General features: G+C 48.7%; 1 protein-coding gene across 3 annotated transcripts in view; it reads right to left on the reverse strand.

Annotated features, from left to right (window-relative positions):
* Positions 1-11,320: 11,320 nt before the first annotated feature.
* SGCE (sarcoglycan epsilon) overlaps positions 11,321-22,660 on the reverse strand; it is a 61,633-nt gene continuing 50,293 nt past the window's right edge. For all 3 annotated transcript variants that reach the window (XM_036759976.1, XM_036759978.1, XM_036759977.1), the window contains 3 exons: positions 22,214-22,402; positions 16,499-16,542; positions 11,321-11,609 (listed from right to left, as the gene is read on the reverse strand). In XM_036759976.1, coding sequence (XP_036615871.1) covers positions 11,593-11,609; positions 16,499-16,542; positions 22,214-22,402 — 250 coding nt within the window. In that variant the 3' untranslated portion in view covers positions 11,321-11,592. The remainder of the gene's footprint in view (positions 11,610-16,498; positions 16,543-22,213; positions 22,403-22,660) is intronic.

Consider the following 22,660-nt stretch of genomic DNA (forward strand, 5'->3'; position numbering starts at 1 on the left):
CATCCCTGCCCATGTCCGCCAGGGCTAGAATGCAGCCTGTTTGCTGTTTTTTCATATGAGCCTGTGAAGGAGGAGGGCTGGGGATGGGGACCTGAAGGGGCTGGGCCCCTGCCCTTCCCTCACCTGGCTGGGGCAGGTAGGTGGCAAAGTGAGTAGAGTACCGGCCCTGGAGTCAGGAGGACCTGGCTTGAAATCTGGCCTCAGACGCTTGACACACTTACTAGCTGTGTGACCTTGGGCAAGTCACTTAACCCCAATTGCCCTGCCTCCCTGCTTCAAAAAAAAAAAAAAGATTCCAGAATCTCCCTGGCTGCTGTTACCCCTTTCTTTCTCTGCCAACTGTGGGCAGTCTCCCAGTCCTTTAGAGGTGGGGTTTGTTCACTCTGTTCCTGGTCCCCCAGACGGTGTGTCCAGAAGTGGGGCCACTTCACAGGTTCCTGCCTCACCTGCTCTTGCCAGGTAGGGCTCCATATCTGTCTGTGTCTTTTTTCAGAGAATTTGGTTTTGTAGAAAGATTAGAATGTAGCAAGGCCTCAATTGGACTTCTCTTCCATGAAGGTGTGGTATTGGCTTGGCTGGAAAGTCTGACAATCTCCAAGATGATCATCAGCCCAGGGCGGGCCGGGGCCTGGAGCCAGAGCAGGTCAGGACTGCCCCCAGTCTGCTGGTATACAGGTGAAAGGAAGACACCTCTCAGAAGACAGGGTGTAGGGCAATGTGGAGAGGTGTGGAGACTTCAGCGAGGTCAGTATGCACCTGCAGAGGCCTTCTCAGCACCCCCTCACTGCGTGGCCATACTGGAACCACAGGGTTACAGAGCAGAGCCCCAGCATGGTACATCTGCCCTCAGCTGGCAGGAGCTTGTGGCAAAGGAGGGAGCCCTCCTCAGGTCCCTCTCCAGCCCAAAAAGAGCTCCCAGAACTGAACACCCAGTGAGGGCTGCAGCTCCTTGGCCCCTCTGGGCCTCTCTCCACACCTCTGATAAAAACCAGGGTTAGGGTCACCTGCCACATGAAGCCCCCACAAGCTGTCCTCGAGAGCACAGAGACACTCTTGGTTTTTGTCTTTGAACCCTCGTCTCTGACACATAGCGAATGCTTAATAAACGTTTGTTGATCAATTGGACCCTGCCAGTCAGTGGCTCCAATCCACCTAGAATCCACAGCTGCCCCACTGCTGCTTAGTATGCGCCTCTCTGCTGCCATCTTGTGCTTGTTAAGCTCCAGCAGGCTCCAGGTAACCCCTGTGATTAATTACCTTGCCAAGAAAGGGTTGGGTCTGGCTTGGGAAGCCATTCTCCAGGAACGTGGGCCCAGCTCCTGAACTGACTGTTGGCAGGTTCCATCTTCTCCCTTTTTGGAAAGCCATATTTGCCATTCTCCAATTGCTCGATCTCTTAAGTTCTTTCGATCCAGTCCTCAAAGGATGGCCGACGCCAATGGGGCTCATCCTGAGAGATGCTTTTTGAACTGAATGTATTTGGTGGGAATCTGTGGGTCTTCTTTCCTTTCTGTGTGGAGGTGTCTGCTTTCATGAGACCAAACCTAGGGATGGGTGGGACCCCCAGCAGGATTAGTTAGCCTGCTTCTGCAGGGGAGGCAGCCATGTGTTGGAGAGGACAAAGAATGAGACTTTGTGCCAACAGGATGAATCCTCAGAGTCCTTCCAATGCCCTCCTTGGTAACCTCAGAGCCAGCCTAAGCAGATGGGTCTTGTACATCCCTCAGCACCAGCGAATGGACATAGCAAAATTTCAGTGCCAGACGAGTTAGGGCCATTGTTCAAAGAAAACCTTTTTCGCAATTAAGTTCTGGGGGTGGGGGGCGGGATTGGGGAGTAGTGTTCAAACTCACCATGAGTCAGCAGGCAAGGCCTCTTGGTCTGCATCGAGGGCCATGGTGCCAAGGACCAGGCACCGAGTGTCTGGTTCTGAGGACCTCATCTCAGGAAGGGCGTTGTCACACTAGAGAAAGGGTAGGGTTAGCAGGCCAGTGGGGAGCCTCCAGTGAATGACAATGTCAACTGAGGGAATCAGATTCCTGAGACAAATACACAGCTTTTATTCCCTATTCCCGATTTGTATTGGCTGGGTACTGCAGGGAGCCTGGGGAGAGAGGCCCAACAGGGCAGAGCCAAGGCCCAAAGTCATGGACATTGCAAAATACAGCTAACAATGAACTATAACGGCTGTAAGGTTCCTAACAAGCTGGCTGCAGTAGAATGGGGCTTCCTTGAAGGCACAGCTCCCCACCTGGAGCTGCTAACCCTGCAATTCTGATTCCCAAATCAATACTCAACAATAACTAAAGCTCCTACTATGTGCCAGGCATGGTACTGTATGCAGGTTATTCTCTCATCTGGGAGATGGATGGGGAAACTGAGGCAGGCAATGGTCACAAAGGAAGTCAGGGAGGTCAAATTTGAATTCAGTTCTTACTGACTCCATGCCCACTGTGCCATAAGAGGAGTAAGAGAGTTGACCTCAGAGCCAGGAAGGCGAGTTTGAGTCTCTCTTGGCTTTTGCATATACTGGCTCTGTCATCTGGGGCAAACCACAGCTTCTCAGGGCCCCCTAAAATGCACAATACCCTTGTTTTCCATTGGCAGAGGGGATTTCCTCATTGGGAAATGAAACCATAGGGCTTGTGCCAACTGCCTTCTGGCTGGCCCAGTCGTGTCCAAAACAGAAGTTGCCCTCTGTCCCCAGTGGGAAGTGCCACTGCCTTCCAGGTCAGCCGGGTGTGTCCTCAGAGTCATCCTCAACTCTTCCCTTGAGTTCCCCAGCCCTCACCCCCCACACAGTCACTTTGTGTCTATGTCTTAGCAATCAGATCTCCAAGTCAAGTATTAAGTGTTTACTATGGGCAGGCCCTGTGCGAAGCCTGGAAAGAAAGTACCTGCCGGCAAGGAGCTGCCCCTCTGATGGAGTACCGTACTCAAAAGAGGGGCAGAGGACAGTGCCCCTGGCGTGGGGATGAGGTAGAGGAAGTCCCCTGGAGCATCCCCTTAGGATGGAGTGGTCCAGCCAGTCATAAAGAGGCCATAGAGGTGGAGTCCACAGGGAGAGTGAACTTCCAGAGCGGGGAGGTCTCTCCACACCAGCAGCAAGCACCCCTCTCCATATTAGACTCTCCCTCTGGTCTGGACTGCCCAAGTCTCCATTCTCCAGTCCGTCCTCCATAATTATAAAATAATCTCATTAAGGTACAGGCCTGGTCATCTCGCTCCCCACTCCAGATGAGCCTTTGGCCGCTGTTTATGGCCTCTAAAAGAGCTGCTCAGCTCAGAATCCTCCCTTTCCTATCACCTCCCCCAAGACTCCACTGGGCATCATCTCAAGGCAGGTGCACACCCACCCTCTCCTTGTCAAGGCCAGAGTTCCTCTAGGGCAGAGATTTTCTTGTGGCCTCAGGGCTAACACAGGGCCTGGCACCCATGGGGTACTAAAGCCTTTTTTGAACTGATACATTAACATGAATGGACTCATTGACCTTGGCCTTCTCATGGAAACCAGCAGGGGCAGAGAATTTCTGTTCCATGAAAGGGCAACTCACTCCTCTGGACTCCTCATGCCCCTTGCATGGAATCTTTGGTCCTTCTGGATTCCATGGCGCTTCCACGGTTGACAGAACCAGGAAGACCATGGGCATAGCAGCAGTGTACAAACCAGTGTCTGTTGGAATAGAGGGTGTGAGCTCTGCTGTGGCCAAGCCCAGCTGCTGCCTGGGGCACTGACCAACTGAGTCCCCAGGGCAAGCCGACTTAGATTTTCCCCTTGGTTTTCCTGGGGCAAACTAAGACATTGGCGGTGGGGGGTGGGGTGGGGAATTTTCCAGGCCTCTCAGCTTGAGCCCCCCATTCCAGAGTGTTCGCAACAGTATCTACCTCCATATCATCTCAGTACCAGTTAATACCTTTTCAATATTGTGGGGACAAGGAGGTTGTTCAGGTGCTTATGAGGCAGCTGGAAGTTATAAAGAAGGGGGTAGGGTAACTGGAGATGTAAAGGAGGGAGAATCATGTGGGGAGTTTAGGTGATCTGGATAGGCTGTAAACTGCGGTACCCAGACAGTGGGGAAACGGGAGGGAAATACAGATCGGGAATAGGGAATAAAAGCTGTGTATTTGTCTCAGCTGTTGCTTGTAAGGCCCTCCTCTTGCGAGAACTAAAGAAAGTCCTTCCTAGCTCATCAGTGGCTTCAGTTCTCAGTAAGATGCTTGTTTCTTACAAATATCAGTATCATTGATTAGCACTCCAGCCAACACCAATGAGCTTTTAGAAATGGTTATTCCTAAGAATTAGAATTTGAAGACTCAAAAATTTGAAAAGAATTTGAAACTCAAAACTTAAAATGTTAAAAAAAAGTTGTTTCGACATGTAATGGGGGGGGGGAATTATATGTGTGTGTATGTATTTAAAAATAAAAATGCTAGAGCAAACTTTTAAAATGGGTATTTACCAAGTTGGTATCATGAGTACAAAGTATTGCCCAAAAGTCTGAAGTGTATCTTTCCACCAACATAAACAGAATCCATAGGAAAGTGTCCTCAGCTTTGGAAAGGATGTGTGGTCAAAGGATACTCAGCTCGTCACTGCTGAGAGCTCTTCCTCCCCTAGGCATGCAGAGGCTTGAAGTTGAGGCCTCAAGTCCCCCAAAGTTCATAAATCCAACTTGGACCACAGCTGAGCCCAGGTGCTCTCATTCCCCGGGGGCCTCTATTGGCTCCCCGCGTAGTGTCTCTTGGATTCAGACCCAGCCCCTCCAACGTTTAACCAAGTCCCTCAACCAATCAGCAACATCCTGTTGATGTCATTCCAATTCATCCAGTGGCTTTCAAAGATTGTTTTGAACTTAGTCTAAAGCTTGGATTGATTGATTAAGGTGTGTTGCGTCTTACCTGGTTTAAGGTATCAGAGCATAGATAGCAGCATCTCAACACTTACTCTAAGTGGGGTAGGGGTGGGTTGGTTGATCTGCTCAATCTCCCCTAACCCTCATGTGCATGGGTCACACTGGGGACAATTGCTGTCCCTTCCATCTCTCAAATACTGTGGTCAGTGATCCATAGAGCCATAGCCAAGTTCCTCCTCATACACAGTCACCAAGGTCAGCTTTCATAGAAAGGATAACTCCTAAAATAAGCTTTTGTTTTTGTCACCTTTGTCCCAAGGCCATTCCCCAGGATAAGGGGGATACCTCTTGAGGAGACATTCTTGCCTTTGTAACCTGAATTGTTGGGAGGCTCTTTCCCTGTTTCCACAGTGGTCCCAATGCTCAGCCAAGCCCTGATTCCACTCCAGTCAGCTTCAGTTCTCAGAGGTCCCACCCCACCCCCAAGTCCCTGATGAAACTCCCTGTTTCATCACCCTTTCATAGCATAAGATTCCATTAGATTCTTGTATCATGATTTCTTCAACTGTTTTCCCAGTAGATGGGTACCCCTTTATTCTCCAGCTTGGGGTTACTATCAGAAGAGCTGCTACCAATATTTCTGTATTTAAAGGTCCATTTCCTCTTTCTTTGGTCTCTCTCTGGCATAAGCCCAATAGTGGTGTCACTGGGTCAAAGGGCAGGCACAGTTTAGTCCCTCTGGGGGCCTTGCTTCCATTCCAACCCACAGCCTTAGCCATTGTGCTCCTGCCATCTTTGGCAGTCAGGTGGGCTTGAGGCAAACTTCACCGCTGCTCTGGCTTTGTACTTCCTTAATTATTAGTGATTTGGAGCACTTTTTCATATGGCTGTGAAGAGCTTTGAGAACTGCTGGCTCATTCTTTGGCCAGTGATCTGTTGGGGAATGGCTCTCTTGTCAATTTAGTCAATTCCTGTCTTATGGTGGACATGAAACTGGTGGGGTGCTTGTGCTTGGACCCTAATTCTAACATTTCTCCTTAGCCTCTGCTTGGGTACCTGTGCCTGGACCCCAATTCCAAAACCACATCCGGTTCTAAAATCACATCTCTCCCTAGCTTCAAAGCATTGGCCCTAGCAGTTTCTCTCCAGTTCAAGGGTGGAATGCATGAGCAAAACACTTATCTCTCCTCCTGATACTACGTGGCCAGCTGCATGTATAGAATTTATTAGTTTGGATTCCTTGTGTACATGCTAATTGGCTGTGCACTGGGCTATAACAATATTTACTCCTTACTGACCTTCCTGATATGTATCCTAGACATAGTCAAATGTATACTCCCTTACATTCATCTTGTCTAACAAGACATTTGATGGAAGCCACCTGGATGTTTCCAGTCAGCCCTGATGGTTAGTTGACTTAGTTACATTTTACAGTCAAAACCACACCCCCAGGTAGCCTCCCCCCTTGGGCTATTTCCCAGTGAACTCTGGGTAAGATACCTATGCAGTAGATACAAAAAGTGCATGTTCCTTTAAGAAATGACCAACCCTTAACCACTCCCTAATCCCACCCCAAAACACCTAATTGACATGTTTCACCCTAAAATCTCATGTATAAACTTTCCTATGCCCTTGTAAGGTTGCAGGTTCCCTAAGAACGCTTGCCTGCTGTAAAGTATAGTAAATTTTTACCACCTTAACTTAAAGAATGATTGAGATTGTGAATTCATTCCAGACAGCCCCAACTCTCTCCAGTACTTAGGTCCTTGAGGGGCACTCCCCCTCAACGACACCATCTGGGAACTCCAGTCTTGGGGTTCCTGGACCTTGGCTCCCTCAACCCTCAGCAAAACCTTTATTAGAGAAACTTGCTACAAAGAGTTCTCTGGTTACCTGTTTTCCTTCTAATTTTAACTGCATTTGTTTGTACAAATGTGTTTAACATAATCGAAACTGTCGCTTTCCTTTTCTGGAATCTTCTCAATCTTTTGTTTGGGCATGGACTTTTCCTCCATCCTTAAAAAACAAAAGGTTATTTCTTCCCTGCCCCTTCCATTTGTGTGTATCTAAGTCATACATCCTTGGGCAGTTGAACTTGGGATACCGTGTGAGATGCTGGGGATTAGGGTTACCAAGTGCTGCCAGATAGCTTTCTGTATCCCAGCATTTTTGTCAAATAACTAAGTTCTTGCCCCCCCCCCCCAGACCAGGGTCTTTGGATTGATTGAACATGATGCTGCTGTGATTGTTGTGTGCTTTGTCTGTTCTGCAAAGCCACCTTGCTGGACTGAGTCATGGCAGCGACGACCATGATGCAGCATGGCTTGCAGGCCTCTTTCTTCACACTGTTTTTGCTTATTTCCTTGAAGATTCTTGAGCTCTTTCGTTCCTCCAAATGAATTTCAGGGTTATTTTTTTTCTAGCCTTAAAATAATCATTTGGTCATTCAATTGAGAAAGCACTAAATGCACCCATCTAGGTTGTCTTGTTATTTTTATGAGGTTGACATGAGCATTCATGAACAATGAAGGTTTCTCCAATTATTTTGGTCTCACTTTATTCCTATAAAGCATTTTGTGATTGGATTCCTGTAGTTCCTGGGTGTGTCTCTTCTAGATAGATTCCCAAAGGTTTTATATGCTGTGCAGTTACTTTAAATGAAATTTCCCTTTCTATCTCTGTTAGGTTTTGTGGGGAAAATGTGGAAATGCTGATGATTTATGTGGATTTATTTTATATCCTGAAAAGGATGAATCTGTGAATTGCTTTAATTACATCTATCTACAAAAAAAAAAGAATCATTTTGAGTCCTCTTCACCAAAGGTGAAGGCAGAAGGAGGGGCATAGTGTGGCAGAAGCTGAGTATTCAAGGAAGCTCATAAATAAAGCTGAAAACATATAGGGAGGGACTCCAAGGAGACCCCAAACAGTCAATACCCTACAGTCTTCTCTGGTGTTTGAAGCTCCCGGTCTCCATTTCTGCCTGGATGCTCCAGCCAGGACCCAAGGACTAAGCCTTCCACGGGGAGAGAAACCCAAGGCCTTTGTCTCCACCCCAGGGCATGTGGCCCAGGGTGAGCCCTGACCCTCCTCCACTGACCCACCCTAAGCTCTTGATCACACTCCCCTCAACATCCAGTGCCTAGCCTTCTCTCCTACACAGTATGTATCTCCTTCCCCCTTGGACCCTGAACTCCTTGAGGGCAGGGACTGTCCTTTGCCTTTTTCTGTCGAGCTGAGCTCAGAGCCTACCCTGACCCCGCTCCATCAGCTCCATCTCGAGCCCCAAGCTCACCATCCACTTCCCCATCCATCCTCACCTCCTCATTAGTGTTTGCTGACATTTGTTGTTCCTTCTGAGTAAGAGGCTCCTGGGGTTGCTCAGTCTCTCACCCCAGCCCATCTCCAGGACACTTGGGAGGTGACATTGGCCTCCGTGACAGAGTCAGACTCAGAGGAGGCTCCTGGTCCTCTCTGTCTTCTCCAGGTGCTATGCCTTGGTGCACTGACCTGGAGGCCCCAAGGTTTGCTCCTGGGCTGCTTTCCTGAATTTGATCTCCTGAACATTCTTTGTTCTCTTGGCTACTGTTTTTTTTTTTTTCCTGTTGCAGCACTCTTTGCTTCCTTGTTTGACCAAGACACACACTCTCACACTCGCTCTCACACTTATTCTCATACTCTTACACTCACACATGCTTGTACACTCACATATGCCCTCTCATGCATATACACATTCACACTTGCTCAAATGCATATGCACACCCACATGCATATACACATTTACACACACACACACACACACACTCTCTCTCTCTCTCTCTCTCCCCCTCCCTCTTCCCTCTCTCTGTCTCTGTCTGTCTGTCTCCCCTCCCCACTCAGGGAGGAATCTTTCAGTATCTACTGTTTTCTTTTATATTCTTCATCAGACTGGGAAGACTCTGAAAAAGTTTTTGCCAGCCTTCATTAGGTGCACTCCCTTTTGCCAAAACCTAACTTTCCTCTGTTTTAAATGTAACCCAAGCATCAGGCCCCAACGCCTGACACAATAACTTCAGTCCCACTTTGGGGAGATCCCTGTCAAAATCTCTCAGATGTGGACACCCACACTCACTGATACCCCAGGAACTTTGTAACTCTGCTCATCTTGCTTCCCCAAAAGGGCTTTATTTCTCTGACAAACACTAGGGTGAATGAGAAATTAAACACAGAAAGGGTTTATTTAACCCAAAACGTTTCCAAGTCTGAGCTGGTCTACAATCCATCATACCAAGGAAAACTTGCCTCTAAGGGTCCCCAGGAAGCCATCACCAGGTCTCATCGTCAGCCACGGGCAAATCCCACAGGCTTCCTTCTCCACATCAGGCCTCTGCATCACGACCCTCAGGCTTGCCCAGTCTCACTGGCCATATGGATGCCTGGCTCCCTTCCCCCTTCCTTCCCTCCCTCCTCTCCCTCTGTCTGCATAGGGAATCATACCCTTACCTGAGGATGCTCTGCCCAGAAGAATATAAATTTTGATCACTGAAAGCTCACAAGATATCTTGGGTTCATGGGCTAGATTTCTTAAGGACCATGCCTTAAACCCAAATTACTCTGGCTTTCATTGATTGGCCAACAATGGGTCCCAGCCCAAGCCTCACTAGGAAATTGTTTGGGCTCTGATGGCTCAGAGTGAGTGTAAATAGCAATTGTTTCTGTTTTGCCCAGAAACCTGAGGGTCTTCCCCTCCTAGACTGATTTTTTTTTTGGACTAGGAAAAGAGGCCATTCTCTATGTCATTTCTTATCTAGCCTCAATCACTGAATGGGCGCTGCCTCAGTGAAACCGAGACCTGGTAAAGACCTTAGCTTGAAAAGGCCAAGGTCTCCCACTGCATCCTGGGCCATCTCCAGTCTTCCTGATCTATATCTGGCCACTGGACCTGAATGGTTCCGGAGGAGAAAGTGAAGCTGGTGACTTTGCACAGCCTTGTGTAACAATGATTCTGCTAGCAGCTGTTGTGGAGTGTAAGACCCAACAAGACCAGCACCAAGAGCTTCTAGCACAGGTTCTTTGATTTGCTTTACTAAGGAAAGCAACTTTGAGGGGTTAACAATCTTCTTTAATCCAACATACAACTATCATCCACTTAGTTCAGGAGGAAAAGCCAGCACCCTGAACTTCAGAGCAAATATAAACAAGTTACAAACATACACAATATAAATGGACCAAATCACAATTCATAGTTACCAGGAAAGCATTAACATCTGGGTTTATGAGCCAGGGATCTCTTAACAAAGGCTTGTCCAGAATCCCTGGCCACTCCTCTGGTGACTGAGAGCTCCAAGGGAAGATGCCAACCTCTTGAGTTTATATAGTCTGTTCAGGGTCAAAGGACATCACACATGCGACTCACCTGAGTGACCTAAATGCGTCACAAACTTGGGACAAACCCATGCAAACCAGGCTTTCCCTTGAAGCAAGGAGGTCATCAAAGACTCCTAATTTAATCGAAGAAGGCACTTGATTAAATAAGTGCTAAAAGAGAAAATAGTAAAAAGGTCCCACCTTAATTAATATTATACCCTGCCTCCCTTAAATCCAATCCATTTGCAGGCCATGGCATCACTTTCCTGATGTCATGGTCCTTTTGAATGGCTCTCTCTCATTTGCAATCCATCTCCCTTGTCCTTTTCTCTAGTTGATGTCCTAGCTCTCTAGGCAAGACCTATAGGACCAGTGACCTCCAGAACAGGCCTCTTCCCAGGGGTTTATGTGGCTTAGTCCATCTGGGGCCTCCAGATAGAAGCCCACTCTTCCCAGAAGGGGCCCTGGGTCTTCTCCCTAAAGTGGGGCAAAGGGTTGGCCAAATTCTCATGTGACTTGCCTAAACTTTTCCCACTCTGTGTTTTGGCAGTGTGTTGTGTGGCCTGAGGGCATGCACAGTGCAAAGTGTGCTCCTCTTCTACCTCCATTCTCTCTAACGTCCCTGCCTTCATTGAGCAGCCATGATGAATCCACCTAAGAATCTGTCTGCCTCAGTTTCCTCACCTGTGAAATGGGAATAAGAGCAGGAGTTCCCTCCCCGGGTCGTCGTGAGAATTGAAGAAAATAGTATTTGTAAAGCATTTAGCACAGCGCCTGGAACACAGTAAGTGCTCTGTCAATTTTAACTATCGTTCACTGTTGTTGTTACTAAATCAGAGGAAGCGTTGCATCTGCCCCGCCCGACCACTTGGAATCATGGAAATCACCAGGACTCGGCAGGGGTGGCCACCCTCCAGGCACTGGTGACTCTGCAGAGAACAGTTTCAATCAGGTTGTACACGGGAAGCCAGATTTTGTCCTCAAAGAAAGTAAGGCCAAGAAGTAGAGGCACTGGATGCCAACTTTGTGCGTAAGTTTCTTCTGTATCTTCATCTGTCCAAGATACCTTGTGGGGTGTATCCCCGCCTCATACAGCTGAAATGAATACAAATCTTCAGACATTTTATCTTTATTAATAAGTTTATTTTAAAGATCACTTTAAATGTAACAAATATAAAGTCATCAGTGTCGTACAAATTGCCAAAAATGTCCAAAGTACAAAAAACATACAGTCCATTAGTTAAATGGTCATTATTCTCAGGACATGGTGGGCATGCACACCATCCACCAGCAAAGCTCATGCATCCTTTGGCTGAACAAGGAAGTACAATGGAAAGACACTGCGTGCACGTGCTCCAATCACAAATCCATCGCTTCAGTCAGTTTCCTCTCTTCAGGGATACCATTTACCTGGAACACAAAGATGGTGCCACTGTAGATCCCATCATAACATTGGTGGTTTCAGAAACTGAGCACTGCGCCAACCCATGAGACTTGGGAGACACTGAGAAGGAAGAGGGACAGCCAAAGACACTCCAACATGTTAAATTCCTGCCATTTTCCTAATTTTGGTTCAAAGGGAAAAAAATTATAAGAGGGCCCCTCCCAAAGCTTCCACCTCCACAGTTTCATAAGTTTGTCTTTCATCATGGTTTCACTGGAGAGTCCCCCCCACCCCCCGCCATGTTACAGGTGAGGAAAGTGAAGTAAAAGGTCCCCTGGGTACTAAGTGGAAGTGCCAGGATTCAAGCCCAGTCCACCAGCGCCCCCAAACAGCAGCCTTTGAGTCCCATGGCCAGACCTCAGAACTCTTCTCATCATGCACACTTTTGACATGTCCTTGGGTCTCACCTCATTGGAAATATGTCGAAGAGGAAAATAGTGGAATCGGTACCACTTCAGCAAAGAGAGGCTGTGGTGGGCAGCCAAGTCTACAGCCAATCTGGCCGGAGACGCCCCTGGGCCGGTGTGAGGCAAGGGCATGTGAGCATGGATGGAAAGGAGGTCAAGCAGATGGAGAATGGGGCCCAGCTTCCCCAGTGTCTAGAACACACTCTGTTCTCCACCCATTCCAGTGGAAACTGCCATGCGGGGAAAAAAAGGGTGGATGGAGAGAGCCTGGAGGGGAGCAAGCACATTGGCTTATTTTCCCTATTACAGAGAACCATCCATACACCTACACACACATCTGTTCAGATGACTTGTTATCTCCCCAGGAACACATCAGGCTCCTAAGTGGGGATTGCTTCCTTTCTGTCTTTGTACCCCTGGGCACGGTGCTGGCCCTTCACCAATGCTTACTGATTGACTAAGGTAACAATTGTGGGGAGGGTGTTAAGGGCTCAACTCTCTAAGTACTGCAAGAGGGCCAATACTAAAGGCTTGGAAAAAGTCCTGGACCTAGGGCAGCTGAAAAGATACTCACAGCTCCTGAACGACACACCTACTCGTGCATTTCTATGTGTTTTGATGAGAATAGTCTAGTCATGAACGGCAGCCTTGATGAAGAGATAAGAAGGGAACGAGTCAGTGGTCTCCAGTTGCCACATCTGTACAGTGGCACAATCCACCAGAAGGTACAGAGACCACAAGACCACTTTGCTCATTGTGTTGGCCATAAGAAGACCACTGGATTCAGATACAAAATGTCACCTTCCGGCTCTCTTCTAAGAAACTGTCTCCTGGCATATGTCAGAATCCTTCACCCTCCCTTAAAGCTCAAGGAATCTTTCATGATTCATAAAGTAAAGCATAAAATGGAGACATTTGCTAGCCCAAGGTCATCTATGGCCACTGTCATGGAGGACACCCAGCAGAGTCCAGATGGGAGAGGGATTCCCTACAAACGGATGTCCTCTGAGGCTTTTGTCTGAAAATGACATTGGGATTATCTGGAGTTCAAACACTTGTTGGCTGTATGACCCTGGGCAAGTCACTAAACCTGTTGGCCTCAGTTTCCTCACCTGTACTGTGGGGATGATCATAACAGCATCTGCCTCCCACATGTCAAGTAAAATGCTTTACAAATTCAAAATGCTGTTCGTCATTATTACCAGCCATCATTATCATCGCTGTTGACCTCAAGAAGCCCCAGGATGTCCAACAGTTTCTGAAATGAGACCCCTGATCATTCAACAGAGCCTTGCCTCCCATTCCCTCAGGAAGAAGGAAGTAGGTGCTGGAGCTGCGTGGGCTAGACTGGCAGACAGATGCTGTTTTGGGAACCCCAAAGCTCTCTCTGAAAAAAGGTTCTGTGCTCTTCTTATGAGGCACTGTGATTCATGGAAAACAGTCCCTGAAGACCCGAAAATGGGGCACTGCAGAGTGGGCAGGGGCAGGACGCTAGGTATGGCCAAGCAAGAAATTTGGAGGAATGGGAATCCGAGATATGGTCTGAAAGATGTATGACTGGTCACAAAGCCAGATTGAGGGGTGCCTGATTAGAACAGAGGAAAGCCGCAGGCCCGCCGGGTAGAACCCCGGCCATGGGGCTGGATGGGTTGCAATCTGTACCACCGGAGGGTGGGCTCCATTAGGGAGAGGAGGGACTGACCACCTGGCACACCCTGGCAGGCTGGGGCACCAGAAGGCATGGGCCTATGGAGGAGGGCCTGGGGCTGGCACCGTGAGGTGCTTGGGTTTCTGGCAGGGGCCAACAAGGACTAGCATCGCCACTGCCTGCCCATCCTCCCTGCAAGGCTGCAGGCACTTGGGGAAAACTAGACAGAAAACTCAGTGTCCGGTCTGCCCAGGAGGGAGGGAGCTCAAGTTGGTGATCCACGGGGAAGTCGGAGTTAGGCTGGGGGTTGGAATTGGTTCCACATTGGCCAGGAATCACTACAGCTACCCTAATGTTTTCCCAAAGAAAAATCCTGATCGAATTTGTGATTAGAGAAAGTGGAACTTTGTGCCTTGCACAATCTACAAAGAAATGAGAATTCTCCAGGGGCCCTCAGGCATCTAGAGGACCTCCAGGGCCTTGAGACCTCCACCCTGTCTGGTGGCCACACCCATCTCCAGTCTCCTGGTCTTTGCCCACACCTCCTCTCTCCTCTTCTCTGCTACCAGAGTCTTGGTTTTTCTTCAGAGCTGCCCAAACTCTCCTCCTCCTCCTCAGAGGGAGCTAGGTGGGCTTACCCTGGGCAAGTGACAGAAGCTCCATTTGCCTCAGTTCCCTCAACTGCAAAACAGGGTAGTAACAGCCCCTGGCTCACAGGACTGCTGTGAGGCTCCAGTAAACACCATTTGTAAAAGGCCTGTGGCTGGTGCCTGCATAGAAGGTGCCATAGAAATGCTTGTGCCTTCCCCCTCCCTCTTCCTAGTTGAAGCCCTCCTGGCTCCTCCCTCCTGCGGCTGTTAGGGCTCCTCCTTCCCCATTTGCAGAGCATGGAAGTCACTGATGCCCGTGCTGGTCCCAGAGCTTGTGGCTGGCTGGGCAAAACTGAAACAGAAGATGTAGCAAAGATGCCCAGAGAAAGCCCAAGCCCATTTCTAGCCCCGTGCAGAGTTTATTGACAGGCTTACTGACCGACAGGCTAATTAGTTCTGCTTTTACTACTAGAGGGGGCATCCCAGCAGGAGCAGGGAAGGGCCAGGTTTCCTTGCCCTCTCCACACGGCTTGCAGCCCCGAAAGGAGCTGAGACAATGAGGGCTGAGACCGCGGGTGGGGGGGGGGGGGCGGCTCCGCCCCAGGGAAGCAGCAGCAGCAGCCCTGCCCTGTTCACGCCCACCCAGTATGCTGTGACCTTCCCTTGTCATGCTTACAGGACATCTAAGACTAACCATGACGCCACAATGGAAGACAGAGAGGCGGTGACAGGGGAAGAGGGGGTTGGGGGTTGGGGTTGGCATCAGGGGGGCCTCAGCTCAACCTTGTCACATCATATGCTCTAAGCCTCAGCTCCTCATCCTTAGAATGGGACATGAACCCTTCTTTGCTCTCCCTCCCCCACAGGGATGACATATAAGTTGTTCGGCTGGACCCAGACAGCTTTCCTTTAAAAATGACACAGTCTGCCCTTGATGCCAGCACCGAGAAAGCTGGGGAGAGCCGCATCCTCCCCCAGCTTCCCTCCTCCCAACAGAAACACTCTAGCTGAAGCGGCCACTGGGGGGCGCGCGCCCGCAGTGACTGGCTCCTGCCGGGAGATGAGGTGCTTTGGCGACTGACATTTACCTGCCAGGGAGCAGACCGCACAAGGAGGGGGTCAGCCCTGTCTTGGGCTTCACAGCCTTCTCATCCCTCTTGGATTAAAATCTGAACAATGGGTTTCATGATACTTGCCTCAAATCTTTGAAAAGTTGTCATACGAAATTCTCCTTAGAGCCCCGAAAGCAGTAACAGAGAAGATGCATTTTAAATAAAAACATGGAACATGGAAACTGTCAAGTTACTTTTCTAATGGCCCTTCTGTCCTGGCCCAGTCACCAGGGCCACCCTTCGGTCAGCTGGAGTCCAGGGCTGGGCAGCCCCAGGCAGGCCGGCTCTACTCACCACGGACAACGAGGCCCATCTGTCACAGACCTGGGAGGGACAGGGACTGAGGCTGGTCTTGGAAACACATTACCTAGCAGACAGTCTGAACAAACTGATCGGGGCCAGTCCCAGGAGGATGGGAGAGTGACCTGTCCTCAGCAGGCAGGCAGAAAGGTCACCTCCATGGGGAACTTCAGGGGAGGCAGTGACCACTACCACCAAAAAATCAAGGAGAAGCTACCACTTCACCATAGAGATGAGGGAAATCCCCACCCACAAAGAGAGTCTAAAGAGTGGCACTGGCAATAAATAAATGAGAGGAAGGAAAGGGCACAATCACTCTCCCACTGCTCAGGTGACAGCAGGCTCAGCCTCTTAAGACCCTCTCAGTGCAGACCAACTCTCTGTTGCGTCTCGATGCCCCAGGGAGGATGCTCAAAGGTACCTCAGCAGTGGCTCTGCCACAGTGAACTCTGGAATCCTTACCCCCAATTAAGTGGGGTGGGGACCTGGGGAGGGCAGAGTCCCCCCCCCATTGTTTGTCTTAATTAGCAGTCAGCCTGGAGGGCACAGGCTCCCATGAACCAATCAGGTCACATACTCATACCCTGAATTTACTACCTAAGAGCCAGGTCCACCCAGAGTGCTGACCTGGCACACTGGCGTCCTCCCCTAGTCCCCTGTCCAAATGCGGATGGACTACTCCCTGCAATCCACTCCCTGGGTCAAAGAACACTTTGGGTGCAAAGCAAATGACCCTGATGTGATGTGCCCTGGTAACTGGCATCATCTGTGGTGGTACTCACTACTGGTGGTACTCACCGGCTGCCTGCTGCTGTGGAATCTGAGTCTGATGTGGCAGGTTCCTAGAAACAATGAAAATTTTTGAGTGAAACTGTGCAGGTTTCTGTAGACAAATTACGGACCAATTAAATCACATTTTATTTTTAAGCTAAAGGGACAATCACATCTTTTTAATGGCAGAGCTGAATCAAGGACTGAGGTCTTTCATCCAGTGAGCCCAAGGCCTATCCATACCCACTTCCCCTCTCCCCCTTCCCCTACCTCTCCATTTGCAAGATTGAGTCCTGGAACTATGGAAGGAAGGAAACAAGTATTTATTAAGCACCTACTATGTGCTGGGTACTATATTAAGCACTGGGATACAAATACCAGGAAAAAGAAAGCCAGTCCCTGCGCTCAAAAATTTTACACTCTAATGAAGAAAAGCAATACCCAAAAAAGAACTGAAAAGGGGAAGTGGGGGGACGACTACATTCTGCTAGCAAGTAAAACCATCAGGGTCGGAAGATTCTTCCCAGGGACAGCAGCTAGATTTGAATGAAGCTAGGGAATCTAAGAAGTAAAAGGAGGAGAGCATTTCAGGCACGGGGCATAGCCTATGCAAATACATGGAGGTGGGAGGTGGCAAATCACACACCAGAAACTGCAGGTTGGCTAGTTTGGCTGGAATACAGAGTGTCTGTGAAATTGGTGTGTAGAGATGGGGTTCTTGGTGCTTAGCTTACTATATTGTTCAATCACATTTCTTTTGCTTCGAACTAATGAGTCTTTGGGTTGGCTGGAACAGATACATATCAAGGGGGCTCATGAGTGATGGTGTTTGAATGGCTATGGACTCTCATTCAAAATGTGCCTCCAACGGGGCGGGGGGAGGCACCAGGAGAGAGAGTGAAGAGAAGAGGAAAAGATCAGGGGGTCCACCTGGACAGGGAGGAAGGCAAAGCAGGAAGGGAGAGAAGAGGCTGCAGAAAGAGCCTCTTAATGCGTGGAATGGGGCTGGAGGTAAGATTTTCTCATCTGCTCAGAGTACAGAAGGGTGGCCATTTAGGGACAAAGTTCCCTTATCAGTCCATTCTGATGCACTTGATAGTGAAGAACCAAAAGCATAAAATCACAAACCGAATCAGAGGAACAGAACTAAATGATACTGACCGAGTTCTATCATTCTGAAAGAGAGGCCCCAACAACCTGGCATTGAAGACATGTGAAAATGATTCCAGCCAAATTTGCTTGCCTGGCAATTTTAACTGGAAAGAGCCTTCTCAATGATGCCCATCACTGACCATAGCCCCTCATGGGGCTCTAAAGGAGATTCATCATGACTCTGCTTATGGAGTTGGCTCTGGCCCTCTCTCCTAAAGCCAAGCTGCTCCCTTGGCCCTCAGACATCCCTGAGGGGTTCATGTGCTAAAGGGGGAGGGGGAGGGAAGGAGAACGAGAAGAACCAGGCTCAGCTCAGTTCTTACATGGGGTTGGTCCCACCAAGTTTAGGTGAACTGTCAGATGAGCCTGTGACTCAGTTGCTGCTAGGCTGGGGTCCCAAAGGCCATTCCTCATTCCACAGGGCATCAGTCTGGGCTGGCTGCAAAATCTGGCCTGGATCCCGCCTCCCAATTCTTCTCCTGTGGTGTTGCTGGTAGTCACCATAGTCCCCCAAAAGAGAATTAGGCAAAGACAAGGCCAGAGCTGACCCAGGCCCTGCTAAAGATGCTGACAATACAGCCAATGGAAAAAGGCTCCTCTTAACTCCTGGCTGGGCACACAGGTGTCACCGTAGTGCACAAAGCACCAGGGCTGGAGTCAGGAAGACTCCTATTTCTGAGTTCAAATCTGGCCTCAGACGCTTCCTAGCTGTGTGACCCTGGGCAAGTCACTTCATCCTGTTTGCCTCAGTTTCCTCATCTGCCAAACGATCTAGAGAAGGAAATGACAAACGCCTCTAGTATCTTTGCCAAGAAAACCTCAAATGGGGTCATGAAGAGTCAGACACAAATGAAATGACTGAACAACAAAACCCCTCAGGATGATCATGCATGTTCCAGTCCTCGTAATTCTCCACAAAGCAGCTCTCTGGTCTCCTTTGAGTGAAGACACCATCTTAGCAAGATGATAGGGTTGCGTGTGCACCGCTCCCTCATTGCAAAGTCACAAAGCGAACTGACTTTAAAAAACAAACTGGAAATAAGACATTTTGAAATCCGGAAAACGTGGATTTTAGCTGAGATTTAAGATTCACAAAAACAAGTTTAAAAAGTTGTCAGTTTCTTTTCTGTGACTCATGAAAGTATCAAATAAACCACTTCTAATGACAAGCCTGAACCCAAAGAGCCCAAAGCTGTCTGGGCTCTTCCTTTCGATGGACTCCCACACTGCACTGGTGCCCACAAATACAAGCCATAAGTCATCCAGATACCACCTCAGTCTGAGGCATGCTGTGACATGGGGCAGCAGCCATCAGATATAGGATCTTCCAAGGCAGCCTCCTGTATGTGAACACTACAGAGGATCAATGAATGATTCCTGTAAAAATGGGTGAGGAGAGGGAATGGAAGCCTTGGTTTCTTGGCACAGATTTTCCTTAAGGATGGTCTTTCTCGCCATCTCCCGAAGTGCTTTGCCACTGCCTTTTCCTTTATCCCAAAGAAGAGCCACCCTAAATCGAGGATCAATTTCAGGGAGTTCTATAAACCTGGGGAGCCAAAATCTGCATTTTCATTACAGTACAGTTGGTTTTCCTTTGTAATCCAATGTATTTTGGTTTATGCATTTAAGAAAATGATTCTGACCAGAGGTCTGGAGATTTCATCAGACTGCCAAGTCTGTGACACAAAAATTAAGAAGAATTGAGAATTACGCTGAATTCAATTTGCTCATTTTTACACTGGCAAACTGAGAGTCTGTTACTTGCCCAGGTCATAAAACTGATCAGTGGCAGAACAGGCACTGGCACTCACATTTCCTACTGCTTCTCAAAATTAAGAAGATTAAGAAGAATCCTGTTGTAAATACAGCTCTAACGACTGCCAAGAACAAACAATGTCTACCCAGAAAAGTAAAAACATTACTCACCAAATTGAGATGAAATACAAAATGTTTAAAAGCTTCCTCATCCACCTGTTGTTCACTGGCAAAAGAGTGGGCCAAAATGCTTTTTCAGACACATACCACAAGCCTATGTTATTTGTGACACTTCAGAGGAGGCTGATGGTTGGTAGATTCAGCTGCTAAACATCCACAAAACCTTGTCATTGTAGGCAGCCTCCCCCTCATTCGGCATGTCCAACACTGCCTCCCACTCTTGGCACCAGCCAGCAAGTGCTCACCAGAATTAGTGCAGCATGGCAGAGCAGGGAATCTGCTGCTACTACATCATGGGAGTATCCCTGAGTGAGACAGTCATTTGAGGATAACTTCCCTCAATGTTCTTCCTAGCTACCATCCTCACTCCCTTACAGCTGGTCCTCAGTTCTCAGTAACTTTGCCTACTTGTTCCCTGGTTTCTTCAGCAGGACCTACCTTGTCCAGAGTCTACCATTACTGAGACCAATGAAGGACCCCTTCATTCCCTCTTCTGTCCCAGGTGACCCTTTTGTGATTTACTGCATGTGTTGAAGACTCCTCCGGTGAGTGTTTGGGAGGGGAAAGGGGCTGAGCCAAGAAAAAGAAGCTAAATAAGGGAACTCGTATCTCTCCCCGCCACCCCCCCCCCTTAATGTGCAGGTTCTGCAGCAGTCATTTATCAGAAGAGGCACCAGGCTGTGACTCAGGGAGGGGGTATCTGTACTTTGTTCACTGGGAGAGCAAATCAAGGGACAATCCAACCTACCTAATCAGATATTTAAAGTCTGAGATGTCAAGCAAGATAATATTAAATAAAGGCCATCATGTCAACCATGGGCAAGTCTTCCTTCTCCCACGTACCAAATCCTGTGCTTTTACCCCCTGGATGGGCACTCTATCATACCTTGGCATCCATCCCATATATTTCTTTTTCTTTTAAACAAAGGAATACTTACAACACATAAGCTTACTCCCCACCCCACCCCACCCCACATGTGGGAGGCATAATCCAGCCCCAAACACACACTTTGCCCCACCTCAGGTTCTGAGGAGGTAAAGGGGGTTAGGCCTATAGTTCAGCTCTGCTCTCAGAGAGCACAGCCCCTGTTCCAAGTGCAAACCTTGCCTGGGCTTGGGTCCCAGGGACGTTTGTTTCTCAGGGCCTCTGCACTAGGCTGGCTGTGCCCCCCACCTGAATCGTTCACGACAAGATCACTATGGCTTAAACTCCTGGGGTCTGGAGGAAACAGCTTGGCCAGAGTTTAAGGGGAGCAACGGACAGTGTGAGACTGAATGGAGAGAAGCCGTAGGAGATGCGCACACCAGTACCTGCTATGCTACCGGCCAGTTTTATGACCTGGGCCAGTAACAGACTCTGTTTGCCAACGTAAAAATGAACAAACTGAACTAGTCTCAAAAATCCTTCCCAGCTCCAAAAATCCCAACCCTTGAACATGGTGCTGCTGTTCCCAGTGATTTCAGTGGCTTTATGGCACAGCCCTGCTCAATTTCTGCCTTCATTTGAAGCCAAGTCCTTCCTGTCATTTGCAACATTGTTTCAACGGAAAAATAACAATTCACTTCAAGACTATTTCCAGGAATCTGTTCTAGAGAAAAGTGAGGGCTGCCCCTCCCTGCAGGAATGTCCACTGTGACCGAGGAAACCTCCCTAACCCCAGCTGCACCATGGGGACTGATGCCGAAATTCTGACTCAGTGAGACATTTTCAGTCCCAGTGAGTTTAAAGGCTTTCGTTTGCAGTTTGCAGAAATTTTTTAAAATCTTAAAAATGTGTTCAACAAATATGGAAACATTAAGCTGCCTGGCTGGTATCAGAAATAGTGTGAAATACAATGGTCCAGGGTTAGGGCAGTGTGCAAGGTCAGGCCCAGCAAGAACCTGCTAATGCCTGAGGGGGTCAAGCTGATAATGCTACCTGGGAGCCCTCTGGGGAGGTTGGGAGGGTTGGAATGCTGATCCCTCCCCATCCACATTTGAGTTAAGACTGATGCCTACTTATCTGGGAAATGGGCAGATGAGAGAAGAAAGAAAAGGACACCAAAGGAGAGAGAACCGAGAGGAGGAAAAGAGCATGAATGAGATGGCCATGGCTGGCTTCCAGCTGGAGACTGGTCATGGCTGAGAGGGCTGCTGATTACATCAGCAGGGCCAGGGAGAAGGCAGGCACCAAGGAGGAGAAGAAACAGCATCTCTGAGCTGACCTTACCCGATGAAGGCTGAGACACAAGCATGGTGTAAAATACCCCTTAAAATTTTAAGCTAAAGGGAAAGTCATTGAAATGCAAGCAGAGGCTCAAATGATGAACTTCACAGAGTCTACGTCCACTAAGGTTTCCAAAAGCAGGGCCACCCAGTCTCTTTGGTGTCCCTACAGCTCAGCTCCACAGCCTGAATTCCGGGCAGATGTGGCCAATCTCCCACCAGCTTCTCATCGATGCAGAGCACCCAAGGTCTTGAACATCAGCACACCTTGTAACAAGGCATTCTCTTCTCTGGAGAGCCTTGTCCTGCCCTGGGGTCTTTTGAGCACTGTCCACATTCTAAAGACCTTGCTGAACCTCAGTCTTTCCCTGGCAGCCCAGGTGGGTCTTGAGAAAGGCCCTGGGTGTTCCAGCCACAGACACTAATCAGAGCCATCATGGCAGTACTTACGGTTGGGCCTGCATCAGCGGCATGCTGGTATTGTCATAGCTGTCCGCGTGCAGCGGGGGGACGATCTCCCCAGTGACTGGGTGGAACACGGGCAGTGTGGACAGTGGCCAGGCAATCTCTCTGTTCTTGGACATGTCCCGTAGCTCCTTCGTGGATTTCTGAATAGCGCTGTGATGGACCAGCTGGATGCTAGGTCAGAAGGAACAAACAAGAGTCATTAAGAGTCATCAGCTCCTCCAGACAGGGATGTCTGAGGAATTATGGAAAAAAAGTTCTCTCAAAATGAAAACACAGATTGTTGCATTTCAGGCTTGCTAGACTCTACCTCTGAAATAGGAAACTTTATTTAGCACATAATTTTATGTGGTTGGAAGGAATTTAAAATAATTATTTGACTAATCTTGAAATCAAGGATTGTTTCATTAAACAAAACTGTGCAGAGGACCC

The sequence above is a fragment of the Trichosurus vulpecula genome, chromosome 5 (genome assembly GCF_011100635.1).
Source record: "Trichosurus vulpecula isolate mTriVul1 chromosome 5, mTriVul1.pri, whole genome shotgun sequence".
Taxonomy (NCBI): Eukaryota; Metazoa; Chordata; class Mammalia; order Diprotodontia; family Phalangeridae; genus Trichosurus; species Trichosurus vulpecula.